At 41.6% G+C, this 18887-nt stretch overlaps 1 protein-coding gene across 2 annotated transcripts in view; it reads right to left on the minus strand.

Annotated features, from left to right (window-relative positions):
* Positions 1 to 18887, minus strand: part of si:ch73-374l24.1 (protein kinase C alpha type) — a 119233-nt gene that overhangs the window by 65303 nt on the left and 35043 nt on the right. For both annotated transcript variants that reach the window (XM_037791419.1, XM_037791420.1), the window contains exon 3: positions 12775 to 12857. In XM_037791419.1, coding sequence (XP_037647347.1) covers positions 12775 to 12857 — 83 coding nt within the window. The remainder of the gene's footprint in view (positions 1 to 12774; positions 12858 to 18887) is intronic.

The following is an 18887-nucleotide window of genomic DNA, read 5'->3' on the forward strand; positions in this document are numbered from 1 at the left end:
TGTGCAGGTCTATGGGGTTTATTTAGGCAGAAGGTTTCTGTTTTTGTCAGCCTGAGAGGATTTTAATGAGCCGCACTGTTAATAAGCAAAAGAGGAAGATCATCACGCATGCTGTGGAGCAATATACAGTCGATATGAACACACACACACACACACGCGCGCGATGTTGTTACATAATCACATTACTAAACATGTTGTCTTCAGGAAAGCACACAGAGGAGGCTGGAGGAGACAGTTGGTGTTGTTTCATGAAGCTGTTAGGGACAAATTTCCTGCTTTGTGTAGCTGAACTGAACTGTATGTTGGTATACAGAGAAAACAAAAGTTTGACTTAGAGTAACAGTGTTTGCAGCTTCAGTACGACCGTGTAATCTCAAAGCAGATGGAGGAACAAAATGTGCAATGCACAAGAGTCCCACAAGCCGACAGACAGATTCTCTGGTACTATTTCATTATTCAGCTGTCAAAGCTAAACGGCCCCTGTTCAGTTGTTTTTTTTGAGGACAAACAAAGTTTCTGTTTACATTCAGTGTTACTCACCAAAAACATGTGCATATCTCTGAGCTCAGTTCAGGATCATGTGCATATCTGTCTGCAAACACAACAACAAGTAAGTACAAAATAGGCTGTTGCCTTAAAGGGACAGTGTGTAGGATTTGGCGGCATCTAGTGGCGTGGTTGCAGATTGCAACCAGCTGAGTAGCCTCCACTGCTGGCGGTACTACGGTTTTGCACTCCGCGGCTCACGTTACCGCAGTTTCACAAGCGTGACGGAAGAACGTGAAAGGCTCTCGCTAGAGTAAGTGTTTTGTTTGTCTAGCAGGATATTTCAAAAAGTTATGGACAGACTTTGACCCCTATTTTACACTATATGTGAAAGTAATCAACAGATTTATCTATAATGAAAACTAATATTTGTTTGCAGCCCTTCCAGTGATTCTACCTAAAGGTGAGTATTACAGCCCACTGAAGCTGAGAAAAGGAAAATAGCTGGTTTACTGGCTAAGACCTTTTAAATTGTGCCCCACCCGCTGCTTTGCTGTAACAGAGGCAGTACATTTGCACAAGTCAGCAGGGGGGCTGCACTACAGTACGCGTGCCCCACTGTGCGTGTTTTGGTAAGATGGCCATTTTCAGACACGAGTAGAGCTGGGTGACAGGTAATAAAAGCAAAGCGTCCTGAGGCGAGGAGAAGCAGAGTGTGAGTGAAGGCCGACGCAGCGTTTTTTTTCCTTCTCCGTGCAGCACAGCCTGGGGACGGCCATGCAAACAGTGTTCTTCACACTCCGGCATTTAGGGAAACGTGTGATGTTTTCATTTGCACACCCTATCAATAGCACCAAAAAGAGACCGTCTGACACCAACGTGTATTATATCTCCACACACTCAAGCACAGGAAGAGGTGTAAACATGACAGGGATAACAATGACAAGATGCATTTACTGTAGGAGAGGAGACGCAGCATAGTACTTTCCTTTTTACTGGCAGTGTGAGAGATTTTCTGGGACAACTTTGCCACTGGGAGTATTCAGTGTCTCCCACCACTCGTATTCAGATTCCCCATTATTGTGTCCTGCCTGGAGACAGCAGGCGGAAACCACAGCGTCCCCAACAAGCCCCAACATTCATTAACACACTGGCTTACGTAACCAGGCATGGGACCAATAACTGCAGATTGCAATTTGATATCTGTGATTAAATCAGCAGCTTATGTAATTGCTCATCTTTTCCAGCTGTTCAGACATCTGATACTTTCCGGCTTATTGATTCCTGGTGATTAAAGGTTTTCGTGCACTTCATATCCTTGCATGTTGTGAATATTACTGACTTCACAAAAACTAAAGTATAACCAATACTGTATAACTAAGGATAACATTTTTTCTTTTAATCTAAATGACAAAAAGTCAAATCTCTAGATTTTGAACCAGATGGAATATATATATATATATATGTATATATATATATATATATATATATATATATATAAAATCACAGTGAAATATTTTTTTGTCTGTCTTTCTTTGTTTTTGCAACTTTAGATGAGGGGCTACAAAACATCTAAACATCTACAGATGTTTAACGGATTAAACAAATAAGTTACTTCTCTCTAGGGTGGTGATTTGAACATAACCTGTTCTGGTCAGTGATTTGAATCCTATCATTGGTACCAACCATGTCATACTAGCTTGTCACAAAGGAGGTTAAATAACGCTCTAAACTTGCACTAAATTAAGGCGAGGAAAAACTGGCATCGTCATTTTCAAAGGGAAACTTGACCTCTGACCTCCAGATGTGTGAATGTAAATGAGTTCTATGGGTACCCACGAGTCTCCCCTTTACAGACATGCCCACTTTATGATAATCACATGCAGTTTGGGTCAAGTCATAGTCAAGTCAGCACACTGACACACTGACAGCTGTTGTTGCCTGTTGGGCTGCAGTTTGCCATGTTACGATTTGAGCATATTTTTTATGCTGAATGCAGTACCTGTGAGGGTTTCTGGACAATATCTGTCATTGTTTTGTGTTGTTAATTGATTTCCAAGAATAAATATATACATACATTTGCATAAAGCAAACATATTTGCCCATTCCCATATTGATAAAAGTATTAAATACTTCACAAATCTACCTCTAAGGTACATTTTGAACAGATAAAAAATGTGCGGTTAATCACAATTAAATATTTTAATCGACTGACAGCCCTAGTTAAAAGAGTAAATCTGAATTAATGCATTGTTTAATATTTAGATATCAGGGGTAATAACGAACAAATTCTCAATAAACCAGACTGTTCATCATCATGAACTTCTGGAACTTTTACATGTGCTCTACATCCGGTCATTTTCTCTTTTTTTCAGGTTCCTAAGTGCATCAGTGTATTAGCTATTATATTATAACATTATTACTAATAATGTACTGATCTGTTGCAGTTACATGTATTCATTTGGTAGACACCTATGTTTGGCAGTGTTCAACTGAGTTACAATCCAATCTACAGTCAAGTGAAAGTCATCGAGATTTAGTTTCCTGACATATCATATAGACAGTAATAATTTAATATTTGTAAATTCCATATGAATTATTACTCATTACTTTTATCATTGACTGCCTTTTACTGTGTCGCTAGAAAACTCTAGCCCTAGCACTAGCACTAGCCTGACAGCAGTCAAACCAATAGTAGTAACATTTAAAAAAAAAGAAAAAAATGTTTGCACGTCATTCCTCTCATTGAGAGCAATCTGTGTGAAATGACCAGAGGCTGTGTCAGTGTGGGACATCTGCTCAGCCTAAAGTAATGTCGCTTACTACTTAGCAGTCAGACAGATTGGGATTTGTGACCAAAGAGCAGCTTCATGTTCACAGTCCCTCAGTGTAGCGGCCTTACGTAACGTCTAAAGACCGACCTGCTCCTCTGGGTTAATGACACGCAGACAAACGTTCGTCTTTTAAGCTGACCTCTCTGACTTATTGTGCAGAGTTATCGTCAAGTTAATTCATCACCCCCCCGCCCCTCAGCCCGCTCTGGTGCCTGCGCTCTGCAGCACGTGTTGTCGCGCCGAGCGAGGCTTGACTCTAAGCTGTAATCTGCTCTCAGCATTAACATGTGGAGAGATTTGACATAGTGTAAGCCGCTGTAGCGGACGTGTTAGCTAGCTCTCCCAGCTGTTGCTGCAAGTTAGAGTTGAGTTGCTGGGAGGGTAATGGCTCGAGACCGGCCGGCTAATGGTGCAAGACGCAGCTGAAATTTATGCTATCAGGCGAGACGAAAGCTACTTTGCTAAGCCACAGACCTGGAATCACTTATATCCGAGCACAGGGACTGAGTTTGAGAGTGAAGTGAAGTTTGTTAGTCAAGCAAAGACACATTTTAAGTGACCAAATAAGAGAAATAAAAGGACAAATGTCCCCCGAACTGCCCAGTAGCTGCATCAGGACAAAGGCTGCAACCTTTGAAGGTAAAAACAAAACAAAGAAGCATCCAGCTGTCACAGCTGCCGACAGCAGCACCAGGAGAGGGAAGGAACCAGGGATTCTCCATGTTTTAGCACAACACCTGTCAATGTGTCAAAGTGATGCAGAAAACATGCAGCAACTCAAACTCTTTTCATCTGAATCGCTCTCCCTTTCTAAGCAGGTTGACAGTAGGTAGATGACGGTTGACAGGTGCCGAGCATCAGGCAATAAAACAGACAGCCATCTTTGTTTTTATGCACAAATAAGTGGAACATCAACAATATGAGCTCCTCTGGGATTTCAGGCACGCAGAGACTGATTGTGTGCTCATATTCACGTCATCAAGACAAATTTAATATATATTCAGCGTAGTTAGAATTAAATGCAGTGAGATAACCTCATGAAAACGATATCAACTGTATATCCTGTTGTGTGAAACATGTCACAATACCAGAAATTTAGCAGTCAATAACAATACCAGTGAAATTCTACGATAAAAAACAAGTAAAACAATAAATCCCATGTACTTCAACATCCACTCCTTTATTACCGTTTGCATACTGGTTTTTGTTAGGAAGTTAAACAGTTCATAATTCCCTCTCTGTTAGCTATTTTATATTGCTGTGAAAACATCTCCTTCAAACAACTGGATTTATTCAAGTTTCTCACTTAAAACTACATTTTACAAGATTACATTTGAACACATCATGATAACGTTAGAATTTACCTTCGCCCAATGCTCATTTTTACTGAATAGAGCCTGCACACATCATAATGTAGCCGGTGAGCAGCACAGTCCTGCAGCCAACAGCTAACGTTAACTAGCTCTCGTCCTGCCGATTTCAATACGGATTTGTTTTTCACAATGTAGCATTACCAGGGAAAAAATAGGATGTGTCCACTTGACATGTAGATAGTGAGTTTACTGCGTCCTAAGCACATTTTTTATCAAACCTGGGATGACGGGACGCCATTAGTCTTGAGCCCCGACGATACTTATGGTACCTGCGGTGCTGTAGAAAATGTTTTTCAGAATTTTGGCATCGACTTTGTACCAAAGTATTGGTTCTCGTGACATCCCTAAAACACAAGAAACAACTTGTTGACATTCTCTTCCACTGTCATTATCATCAGTTGTTCACATTTTCAATATCTGTAATGTGTAATATATGTAATCTGTAAAGGTTATGATTTTGTATCCCCTGCTTTGTGGGAGATGATTGTGAGCTAGTGCTAATTCCAAAGCGCTGCTGTCCTATGAATACCATGTATCTTCACATGGTCAACTTTTCACGTGGTTGAAAAAACAACCCTGTTTTCAGCTTTGTGACGATACAATTTTCAGATAATTCAGTGCATTTTTAAATGGTTTATTTAGCTTTAACTTTCTCAAACCATAAAGGAACACTTAAAATCCCAAATTAGGAGATACATTGTTTTGACTGAACAACGGCAAAAAGTACGCACCATCAATAGGTAATAATAAAATGATCCCATTTTCTAATTAGAAACAAACTACAAAAAAAACAGTGTCATCATACTGTAGGTGTGTGTGTGTAAGTAAAAGTTATACTTTTGCAAAGACATATAAACGTTTTTGCCGATCTACAAAGAGGGATTTCTGGGTAAACAGGCAGGACGCCAGTGTCCTGCCCTGTCTGCAGCTACCAAGGCAGATCTCTGATTGTCTCTGTGTGTCCCCGTCTTACAGTGCAGCACAGAGAGGCATGTCATTTTGAGACAAATATTAGATAAACCTTTCCAGAATTAGTGCCTGGCTTACACAGTCTCGCCAAAAGTTGAACATAACCTTCTCAAAAGTTGTATTTATTGCAGAATTGCATCAGACTGTCCAGGTGTTTGTGATATTGTTTCCAACCCCACCGCCAGTGTCCTTTCAACACCACACCGCCATATGTGCTGCTGGCTAATTAAGTCACCCGCGCGCATACACACCTGTCCTGACACACACCTGTCCTGACACACACACCGTTTCAGCTCATGCACTGGCACTTATAATTCAGTTTTGGGAGAGCTGCTGTGCTCTCTTCCTAATGTCATTTTCTGAACACGAACAGTCGCAGTTTCTCAGACCTGAGCTGCACCTCTCTGGTAACCTCACTGAAAACACAGCTGATGACCTCATTTGGATACAGCTGATAGTTAACTACTAAATTATTTGCAGGCAGTTTATTTCTAAATCACACCTTCTGTGTTGATAGAAATACAACTTTTCCTAATGAGCCATGAAGATGAGTTTATATAAAGTGACAACAACTGTTGTCTGACTAATCTAAATATGTTTTTTTTTCCAACAATAAGGAAGGATGAAGCGTCTTTGTAGGCCAACATTATGTTTACATTAGGAGCAAAATATCACACAGTATATTCTTTATTTGTGGGATTAATTCAGTAAGTTGAGGGCATAAAGTCATATTTTGAGGCGATGATTTTTAATTTGCGAATGGATTAGAAATTCAAATTAATATATCAGTATTTAAGAAATGAAGCTTTGTTTTCTCAGCTGAGGGATAAACAATGCAGCCGCTCAGTAATCTTCTTTTCTGTCATTTAAGTTTTATTCATTTCAACATTTAAAGGGACTGTTTGTAACTTTTTAAGCTAAAAGCACAATATCACTCTATATTTCAGCTGCTATATTTCCGCCCGCAGCCGGAGAGAGCAGGAAGACACCGGCACCTGGTCGGTAACGAGACGATAAAGTAACTCGTTGAGGAGCCCCGTTACTTCACAGAAAACCTCTGTTGGTCTGGAGGATCTGCAGCAGTTATTTCTGCACAAACGTCCACTGTACATTCACTAGATATTCTCAGAGCTAAACTAACTCTTCTGCAGTGTGGAGTGAGCGCGCGCTCACGTCTAGAGGTGGAGCGAGTACGCGCGCCCGCTCTGAGTGAAGGCGAGCAGGCAGAGGAGGAGAGAGTACAGCCACACGCGAGCGCGCATATGCGAGCGCGCATGTGTCCCGACCCGCTACATTGGTATTTTTAGAGCGAGCAAGCGCAAGCTCGACGCTGACTTTCGTTGATTTCACGGCCACAGGTGTCGCTGTTAACAAGCATTTCTGAAAGTTACAAATAGTCCCTTTAACTTTATAATAATCTAGTTCTTGCACCACTGCTCACTTTCCTCTCCCTTCTCCGTTTCTCAGCAATATCCCCGTTCTCACCGAAGCCGGTGGCTAATGATGCCTCTCGCTCTGCTCGTCACACCAATTAAGTCAACGGTGTAGGTTTCAACAGAGTCAGAGTCAACAGGCCCGAGCGCTGATGACTGCAGTAATGAGGAAGAGGTGGTGGAGGCTGGATGCCGTAGTTTATGTAGATACTTACTTGATGAGGGGTTTGTAAGAGTCTCACCGTGTGGTTCTCAGTTACATTAAGTCCGGGGCAGAATTAATGGGAAAGGGAACGACATACATTAGAGAAACTGAACGTGTTACTGCACTTCTGACTGTAGTTTACAGCAGCGGTGGTCACTCAACCAACTTGACTATAATTCAGATGATTCCACTTTCTCTGTTTTGAGTGTAAAAACTACCTTATGAAGATAAGTCACTGTACATATTTGCGAAATCCACTTTTTACTAGAGCTGAAACAATTATTTGAGTAATCGATGAGTCAATCCACAGAAAATTAATCAGCAACTATTTTGAGAGTCGATTGAGTCGTTTTTCAGGCAAAAAACATCACAAAAAACTGCAATTTTAAAGTTGAGATGAAATGAAAAATGTCTTTTTAACCTTTTTAAAACCACCTCCCTGATCATATTGTGCACCTATTTAACAATATATGCAAAACAAATTACAAAAAAATCTATTTCTTGGTATTTTTATATCAAAATCCAATCATGTTTTCCCTGTAGAACAAATTACAACATGTGCTTACGTATCCATAGAAATAGAATAGGAGTAGAGAGGACATTACCATTCAAATCAACGTAGCAGGATGGTCAGAGCGGCCGGCATTTTTATGTGCAGCATTGCCATTGCAACCGTTGTAGCGGGCTAACCTAACTTCTGTATGAGCCGACTGCGTTGCGTCGACATCTAGTGTGTGTAAGAAAGTATGAATTGGTTTTCTTTGGTCTCCGCTGCTGGCTTAGTGGCAAAACAACACGTTTTACGGCCCCACTAATCATAGTACATTCATCTTTTCTTCTTGTAAAGCAAAACAGGATGTGTGCTTGCATCAGCTAGTATAAACCAATAATACCATGACATCCATCCATCAATCAATCTGCAACTTTTAGTGAAAGGGAGGTGTGTGTGCTGTAGCAAAGATGCTCTATAACAAAGATGACACATTACAAGCTCTGTCAATGGTTTGAAATAGTATTCACTTCCTGTCTCCAAAGTGGGCGAGGTCATGGCGTATTTGCCTTCCCCCCCTCACCCTCCACCTCCTTTAGAAGTGTTTTGAACGTTGTATGGATAGGTGAAAGCAGATTGGGTTATATTTGTATTTATATTTTCTTTTGCTAACATTTCCACAGCTATTATTATTATATTTAGCATTACGTTAGCATTACGTTAGCTTGGGCATTAGGGAATGATTGTTGCCAGATCTCGTAAAAGTGCGCTGCTGAGACAGAGAAAGAAGTGTAAGGACATGTGAGAAATGAAACATATGGAGTGGGATTGGAAAAAAAAGCCATCTAAAATACATGAAACATATGAAACACATGCAAACGCTCTGCAGCAGTGTTGTTAATGAACGGGGCGAAAGACAGATGGTTGGAAAGAGGATCTGCCAAAGAGAGTATAACAGCAATATACCCATGTAAAGCTTAATCTGCCCGGTCACACCGACCAAATCTGTCACTAAAAAAGATATGAAAAGGGAAAAAAAGAGGATTTTAAAAGGGCTTGATCTGGTCAAATATCTCGGCCTATTATGCACATGTAATCTGGCTGTGAAACCCGTATTGTTTCTCTATGGATGAGTCACCTTCATTCACCGGTTCCAGAGTGATCCTTGACTGATAATACAGCACTATTTACCACCTACGCCTCACAATGTGCTGAATGAAAAACAGAGAGAAGAGAGAGACAGAGCGCTTTTCACTCAAATGCTAATGCAAACATCTCTCTCTCTCTTCTGCGAATGGATCAAAGCATCTGCCGGACAGATGACGCCATTCGCTCGCTGAGGCCGACACGAGGGTCACTCACAACCCACAGTGCAAAGGGGCAGAGGGTGTGTAAGATAGAAAGTGAAAATGTGTGTGTGTGTGTGTGTGTGTGTGTGTGTGTGTCCGAGCCCCGAGCCGGATTCATGAGCGTCATGACGACCACACTGATTCAGAAGCTGAGGGGCAGAGATGGAGGAGTGTGGATGGAGTGATAGTGAGCGCGGAATGGATGGATGGATGGATAGGTGTTGGTGAGTCATGTCATTCGCTCTGAGGCTGTAAAGTTCTCATTTTCTCACCTTTGAAATACTATAATGACACCTGCATACAATCAGTCTACAGTGTGTAATGCTGCACATGATATATAGTTAGAATAGAGCACCAGCATCCAGTAGGGACAGAGATGATTTTGGTTTGCACGGTGGCATCATGGGCAAGTTGACTGTTTTTTTAACTTAAAGATAGGGTCGACGATGTTGGAAAGCTAGCCTCAGGAGCTCCGTCTAAACCCCCACACACATGCACGAGCACCGCCGCATCGTAACTACTTCACAGACACAGAGCGGAGAGAGGACCTCAACTCAACAACGCTACCTCATGACAGGTAACCGCGGCAGTGCTACTGCAGGGCTGAGTTTTCTCTTCCATTCTCCAGTAATCTTGCGGCAGCGACGCGCTTTGAGTTCAGGCTGGTGCACGCCAAGGGTAGAGTACGAGCAGGGAGGCATCTGATTGGTTCTTTCCAAGCGCTCCATAGGGGGTTGTTGGTAGACGTTTTTACAGGATTACAGCAGACACAGATGACGGCTCTTTTCCGGTCCTTTTTCAGAGCTCATCAGTAATGGATCGCTGTCGGGGTGTAAAGACCATTTCAACCAATATAACAAATAGTGTAGACTGGAGAACATTGTCAGCCCTGCATTTAACCATGCTGCATGGGAATGGTTTTAAAATTTTAAAAAATGGTCAAAAACTGACAAGATTAAAGGACCATAAGGGCTTTGTTTGTGTCTGAGCGAGTCCCGTACTGTATCATCATTTGGAATTCAAAGAGGTCCAACCCCAAAGGGCTCTCTAGTTGCTCTGTGCCAAAGCCTGTCTGTAAATAATGGGCACAAAAACAGGCAGAACAAAATTTCACAATGGGCACTTGAATGCAGGTGTGTGTGTGTGTGTGTCTGTGTGTGAGATAAAAGACAGGAAGTGGAAGACAGAGAAATAGTTAGGCAGGGAGATAGACGGATAGAGCTGGGGAGATGCGTGGTTGAATAACAAGAAGGTAGCTCAGGAGTGAAAATGAACAATGGGTCTTGAAAGGCAAGAGGCAAGACTAATGAGTCTTAAAAAAAAAGAAGGCAAGACGAAGAGATGCCAATACAAAACGACTGCGAGGATAGAAGTTGATAAAACACAAGACGTAACACAAAAGTGCACTCTTGATTGCCTGGGAATGTAACAGCTCCACCTAAACTGCATCCACTTTTAATTTGAAAACACTTAAACGACTTCTGATGTTATTTAATGACCTGAGAATCACAGAGAAGAGGTGCCGAACAAACAGAGTATCGTCATTACATTTAATGAAATGTGTAAGGCACTGCTACGTTGCTCTTGCTCGTGTAAACATGAGAGGATATTGGTGTGGTTGTGCGTCTTAATTGGCTCAGCAAATAGAACATTCATTTGCAGGTCTTTCAGCCTGGTGATGCTGAAGCACGAGAACACCAGCGTCTAATTGTTTTTGTGTGTTTGTCGTACAGTAGAGATGAAGAAAGTACCGCTGATGGGACTGTACGGGAACCATAAAGTACCTTTTTACTAGCAAAAGTAGTGATACTACTGTGTAATAGTACTTCATTCAAAGGTGTTATTGATAACATTGATAACATTCAGCCACTAGATGTTGTATTCTCCCTCCCCGTCTCCATTACTTTCACTTCACAACTAGTCATTGCCAGGCTTACTGTCAATCTCAGCCATTTAGCCACGCTAACTGAAGACACAGAGATACCACGCGATACCAACGTCATTTTACTATTGGCTCACAGACCTTGTTAGAAGTGGGAACCAAACGTCAGATACCTCCCACAGAGATAAACAAAACATAAATTTTGGACCCGCCAAAATGTTTAAAATGATTAATTCACAATAATAATAACTAGAATGGCACTCGGAGAGCGCAGACCTCTGCCAAGGTGCCGGGGTACAATTGCCCCCCCCCCTCTCCATTCTAGCGCCATCATCCATGTGTATTTTTGTTTATGTTGGTCGAACTCAACTGTAATTTCACAGAGTTTAATGTGAAACAACGCAGAATCTACAGTTGTAGAGGTAATAATAAATATTTTTTTTCAGGGAAAGCCATACTTTTCTTCAGCACCTTTCTAAAAGCTTGGTTAATGTATTATTATATTATTACCAAACTGCATGTGATTATCATAAAGTGGGCATGTCTGTAAAGGGGAGACTCGTGGGTACCCATAGAACCCTTTTTCATTCACATATCTTGAGGTCAGAGGTCAAGGGTGCCCTTTTGAAAGTGGCCATGACCGCTTTTCCTCATCAAAATGTAGCGCGATTTTGGAGCGTTATTTAACCTCCTTCGCGACAAGCTAGTATGACATGGTTGGTACCAATGGATTCCTTAGGTTTTTCTAGTTTCATATGATAACAGTCTCTTCACTCTAGCTTTAAAACTGAGCCCGCTTCAACCTAAAAATCACAAGTTGCCCGCTACAACATCCAGAAGATTGACTGCGCTAACGTGTTACTATCACGTTAACGTTGACAGCCCGAGTATCGATATTTTCTTACACCTCTAACGTGCATAATGTGTTATTGGCTTGTTGCATGTTAAGTACACAGACATCAGAGCAGGCTGCGGCTGTGCTTGACCTCCATTCTTATCTAACCAAGGACACATCCCATTCCTGGCTGGAAGGAAGAGGAGACTGAGGCTCAACAGCTACAGCAGGGTCACACATGCACTCCAAACAGTCAGACTCCAACTCTGATAAAACACCGCCACCCTGCCCCGACAGCATCAGATGAGCTTTGGGGGGGAAAGAGAGGACGCTAATGTTATCACACCTGATGTGTGGAAGCAAACAGTTGCTGATGCAGCAACAGAGAAGGGCTCCACACAAGGTATTCTGCAGGGTTGAATTCTACAGGCTGATACAGAAACAGATCAATAGGATGATATATTGTAAATGGTCAGTCTGAATGGATTAAATCTGTAAGGATGGCGGAGAGAGGAGAACCAAATGAGCTTTTAAGTGTTATGGCTTTGCCAACTTCAAATCTAAGAAGACTGATGGGACAACCAAACTCAATAAAGACTACACGGTCTATTGGAAATTCTTTATTAGGAATAATCCCTTGAGATTGTTTTCAAGGGGTTCCTCAGTATATAAAGAGATGGTTGAAAAAGATGGATATTTAAAATACAGTGGATATATGCTGTTGAATAATATTGATTCCTACTTTTTGTAAACATATTTTGACCTTTTATGGATTTTTTTCTTCTACTACAGTACAGTTTGTATGTTGTACTGTCTTGTAATATATCAAATACCCCCCTAAAATAGTTATTGTGTGTCTGTGTGTGCATGAGAGAGGCCCTCAGGTATCTGGGTATTTAGAGAAACAGCTGAACTCACATCTGTGTCAGGACCCTTGTCGGCTCCAGGACAGGAGAAGGTGACGAACTCATGGCACCGTTTGTGGACCACAAAACAGCACACTGAGGGAAAAGAGAGAAGACAGTTTTACGGTAACAATTTATGACAACATTTGCTCAGATAAAGAGCATTCAACCACCAAATCTGCCTCTTAAGGGAACAATGATATAAACACACAAGACACTAAGTATGATATCCTCATATTTTCTGGCGTTTTGTGCGAGTTATCTGACAAACAGTTAAGAGATAGAGGGAGAAACGGAAAGAGAAAGGCAGTAAGCGAGAGACTATGCATGTAAATTATCGTCAATCAGCCTCAAAGTGAGTTTGACAAGCCTCCCTTGTATGGACGAACGAATGCACGCAGACAAACAGACTCAGATGCATGTGCACACCCACGCTCACACCCACGCAAAAAATGTCACTATATGATCTTGTGCATTCTGCAGCCGTCGGCTCTTTGCAATCTGTTGTGTTGATGCCGATCGCATCGTTGTCTCCCCGCCGTGCACTCGGATCCGCCTTTACCAAAGTGTGTCACTCAGCGTGACATGGCTGACATGACACCTGACGCTGCTCTCACGTCAGCGACGGTGGCATTTACATTTGGACGGCCGGCACAGATCTGGAGGGAAAAGCGTGGACATCTGTGACAAGCTGACTCCCTCTCTGACTCTCACTCTGTGTACCCAAACTGTATTTTTTTCTCTGCCATTGTTTGAAATTCCTCATTCTCTCTTTCTTTTTCATTCTCGCACAATCTGTCTGCCTCGCTCATTGTCAAGCTGCCTGCTTGTTCATGTGCACTTTTGTGCTCTCCCGCCATTGTATTTGTGTGGTTTTTGTCTCTAACTCTGCCAGCTACGTCACAGTTGCCAGACAATCTGACGGCCATCGGTTAAAAAAGGGAAATTTGTCTCCCGTGAAGTCCAAGAAACAGCAGGGGGTTCGACTGTCCATGCAAATGCCTGTAGTGTATCACGCTGCTCAGATACATTTCAGATAGATCATTAATATGAGTATCATTATCACTATTTTCAGCATGATGATTGTCTCCATCATAATCCTCATACTCACTACAGTGTTTCTCCCTGTATATATGTGTGTCAGAGGTGGATATTCCCTTGCCACTGGTGTGTTGCTGAGCCGGTGGCAGCGTACAGTATTCATTTCTCTCAGTAATATAGAGGAAACGAGGCAGAGAAGGAGAGGAGGGGGATAAAAAGCTCAGCAGAATAGTAGCCCAAAGTGATTTATCCGTGCTCTGGAGTTGTCATCTGTGCCATTTGTCATTTTTATAATGTTCAGTACGCAAAAAAAGAAAAGAACAGAAGCAGGTGTAAAGGCAGACGGCGGCAATTTCCAGGACCCAGTCAGTGGAGAAGTTTCAGCCATGCGAGTGATGTGGCTCCAGGGATGGCAGTGTTAGTCAGTTCCACCACTTTGGTCCAGAGTGAAATATCTCAACAAGGATTGCCGTGAAATTTTGTACAGACATTCATGAATCCTGGTGAGGCCTTGACTTTTCATCTACAAACCTTGAGGTCAAAATTTTAACTTGTCTGATACTTTGATTTATGACCAAATACCCAGGGGCGCCTTAATATGAAAAAGGGGCCCCGGGCTACGGACGTTTCGGAGACCCTTCTCTCCCTTCGCAATATGCCACGGCAACTTTAATTCATCCGTCAATGGACAGAGACAAATAGTAAATGGAGTGCCCTCCTAATGAGTAAACAGAATATGAAACTCATTATAAGACAATACGTCAACAATGTGTCAAGACAAAGCTAGGTTATTGAGATAGTCCTGTGTGCACACAAGATCAGTCTATTTAATTAAAGATTCGCAAACATCACAGGCAAAGGACCGGTATAATTTGGGTGTTTGGGGGTCCTCCCCCAAGAAAAGTGTTAAGGTTTTGACCTAAAACTATGCACTTTTACTTCATTTTGAACCTTTATTATTATTATAAATAATGCCCAAAAAGCTTAGAAACAAAACTTGCTACAATAAATATTTTATTATTTGCAGATATCACAGCCTTCGTCTGATCATTTAAGTCTTCTGGCAGCATTTGCCCTGTAAAATCATATTCTGTAAATCAACAGAGCAGATTCAGAAAACTTTTAAATACTGTTTTATTAATTATATTTATTCTAGCCTATAGCCTAGACCCTAGGTTCCCAGCTCCAGACTACCAGACCCCCTAACTGCCCATCTTCCAGGTCTCTCTGCTCTAACACACCTGAACCAGTTGATGAGTTGCATCAGGTGTGTTAAAAACATAACGTGATGAGGTTGTTGTTAACTACTGTTGTTGTGTTATTGATTTTTTTTTCCACTGCTCGTTAAATTAACATTTAACACAGGCAGCAACAGTCTTCTTGTACTTATTCAGTAACTATCTAACGTTTATTTGGCACTCGATTAGTGTGATGAATATGGTTTTATTCGTGCTTTTCATCGCGCATTAATAAACAACCAGTCCGCCCTGCCATTCTAACAGAATGACCGCTAGATGATTCGCTCTCATCTGTGATATTATGTACAGATTTTGCAGGTCGTGAACATTGTATCAGAGACAGTACGCATCTTTGATTGTATTGAACATTAATTATGTAGAACATTAATATGTTGAAACTCAAAATTACCTCAACAGCAAACAAAAAGTGATTATGGATTTAAATTGAATCTTTGAATTTTTGCCATTTACTTGATTTGAAATTATTTGGATTTCATGAGGATTTCATGCTAACGAACCCAGACCCCGGCCAGCACCGGTACAAGACGTTTCAGGGCCTCTTAGGACTCAGAAAAGATGTAAAAACAGACCGAGGGAACGAAACCAGTGTTGAAATCACTCTTTATTTCCTGTGTTCAAAAATGAGCTTTTCTCTCTCTGTCGCTGGTGAATATATTAGCAATTGTTTTGGTACTGACCTCGGAGCATTCATTCCCACTTCACATCCACCTCCGACTCGCTCCACAGTCAAACGTTCTATCCTCCCAGCCCACATCCTGCCCACTCTGCTATCAGCGGAATTAAAAAAGACAAAAAACATTTGCTTACATGCAAAACACATGAAATGTGCAGTGTGTGTTTTCATCTTCTGTGCCTCAGTTCTGTGACACACCGTTTTACTCAGCAGGATTAACTCTGAGTGCAGCTGTCGGGTTTCTCTTTTCCTCCCCAGAGACTACTTACATTATGTGAATCACGGGTGTAATGACGTACACAGTATACAGTTCCTCTCCCTCCATCCATCAGCCATCCTCACACCCCGCGGCAGCCACACACCCACTCGTCCTGTGTTTAGTGCTGATCTCAAACCAGATTGAGTGTCTGCTGGTGCTGCAGCGTGGAGCTGAGCAGACTTGACTTGACTCTGATCTCAGTTCAGAGGTGAAGGAGGGCTGTTAAGCTGTGTATAGTGGAAGGGATGACTAGCTATGTGTGTGTGAGTGTGTGTGTTTCAGGCTTACACAGATTTACACAAGACAGAGTCAGTGTTTCTCTGTGACTATAATCCCTGGCATCGACTTTCATGCGCACGCAAACACGCAACACTCACACACTGATACAAACATTAATATAAAAGCTGATTTAAGAAAGCCAGAGCCAATATGCTGCCGTGGCTGAAACACAGAGGCTCTCTGGGAGCTCACGAGATGTTACATGCACCCAGCCGATCAGAAGGAAACATTCACACCTGCCAGCCAAGTTTCTTCACACTCTCCTATGATGAGAAACAAAAAGAGGAAGAAACACATAAAAGAGACCTGGAGGAGTACTTCATTAAGAGGGCTTTTTTTTGTGTGTGATTTTAATGCCAATATAATAAATCTTCGGTACGACTCAGGCGCAGGGATCTGACAGGGAAACTCTTAAAGTAGTAAGAAGTTGTCATGATATCAAAATTCTGACTTCGATATAATACCCTGCCTAAATATCGCGATACTGATACTGAAACCACCACGGCAAAAATCTAAAACATCAATAAAAGCAATGGAATAACAGATGATAGAACATGGAACTTAAAAGTATTTTTTTTATGAATTAAAAATGTTAAAATGTAAAAAATGTATTCATTTAAAAAATTAAATGGTATGCAGTAATCTGATGTCCCCTATTCTTCAGTTTATGTGATTTCTTTGAAATATTTAATCACGATAAATCCCAAATTAATCACACATTTTTTATCTGTTCAAAATGTACTTTGAAGGGAGATTTGTCAAGTATTTAATACTCTTATCAACATGGGAGTGGGCAAATATGCTGCTTTATGCAAATGTATGTATATATTTATTATTGGAAATAAATTAACAACACAAAACAATAACAGATATTGTCCAGAAACCCTCACAGGTACTGCATTTAGCATAGAAAATATGCTCACATCATAACACGGCAAACTGCAGCCCAACAGGCAACAACAGCTGTCAGTGTGTCAGTGTGCTGACTTGACTATGACTTGCCCCAAACTGCATATGATTATCATAAAGTGGGCATGTCTGTAAAGGGGAGACTCGTGGGTACCCATAGAACCCATTTACATTCACATATCTTGAGGTCAGAGGTCAAGGGACCCCTTTGAAAATGGCCTTAACAGTTTTTCCTCGCCAAAATATAGTGCAAGTTTGGAGCGTTATTTAGCCTCCTCCTTTCTCCTCCTCTGTTGGTACCAATGGATTCCTTTGGTTTTCTTGTTTCATATAATGCCAGTATCTATCTGAGTCGACTACAACCTAAAAATTGCAAGTTGCGTTAATGCGTTAAAGAAATTAGTGGCGTTAAAACAAATTGAATATAAGTTTCTTCACACTCTCCTATGATGAGAGACAAAAAGAGGAAGAAACACATACAAAGAGACCTGGAGGAGTACTTCATTAAGAGTGCCTTTTTGTGTGATTTTAATGCCAATATAATAAATCTTTGGTATGACTCAGACGCAGGGATCTGACGGGGAAACTCTCACAGTAGTAAGAGAAGTGTCTCCAGATGGTTTTAAGTCCTTTCAGGGAGAGCCGTGTGAAGCAGCAGGAGCAGAGGTGACACAGTGACATACTGTATCGTCAGGGATATTATGATTAATTACTGTGGGCTTTGTTTCACCAGCCTAATTGCATAAGGACAGAGATAATGGGCTTTGGCATTACAAAGCAGCTTACACAACACAAATGCTTTCTTGGGAGTGTGTGAGTGCGGAAGGCAAAAAGTGCATACGTTTGTCTCCGCAGGTGGGCATTTTGTGGCCTGTTCTCACACTGTAGTGGTATTTCCCCACCTCTCCATCCACATCTACATCTCTCATCCCTTAAAGTGAGGATTTAGCCCGGGCTAATCTGGTGAAATTGGTAATCTACCGAGCCACCGTTAATAGAATTACGTCGTGCCGTTGCCAAGATGAGAAGCTTGCGGTGGAGATAAGGGAGAGGGCAGAACACCTGCAGCGCCGGACTAACTCAATACCTCCCAGACACATTCGATTGATCCAGGCCCCTGGAGGGTATCCGAACACAAAGAGGACCGAGGCTTTGATCCGAGATCCACAGGAGGAAGAGCGGGAAATGTGCGAGAGGACGGGTGAATAGGCGGAGAGGGAGGGAACAAATCCACAGGGGTTAAGCAGGGCTCTCAACTAACGTTTCTCACCATCCTCCCGGAACCGTCCCAAATTTATAATCTTTGTTTTTCTACATTATCATTGGTTAATCATTCAAAGTGACCTTTAACATAAATCAAACATTAAAAGTGGTTTATTTTTGTTCATAATTACTTTTTTTTATTTTAAAAAGTAATTTTATTGTTAGTTTTTTAATTTATAATTTGCATGTTTGTTTTGATTTTGACTTTAACAATGCAGCTAAGTTAAATTCAAATATTTTCTATGTTTAAGAAGTAGCATTTGGTCAAAAAGAGACCCCAAAAAGCTAGGACCAGCTCTGCTGCTTAAAGTTGGAGGAGCTGCTGAACAAGATGCTCCTGTCATGGGGAGAGGAGCGGCATGTTGCCACGGACAAAATGTGATGGAGAGATCTCATTACAGTCTTATTAACCAAAGGGGATGAAGAGGAGTAAGTAGGTTGAC

This window comes from Sebastes umbrosus, chromosome 14 (genome assembly GCF_015220745.1).
Source record: "Sebastes umbrosus isolate fSebUmb1 chromosome 14, fSebUmb1.pri, whole genome shotgun sequence".
NCBI classification, from domain to species: Eukaryota; Metazoa; Chordata; class Actinopteri; order Perciformes; family Sebastidae; genus Sebastes; species Sebastes umbrosus.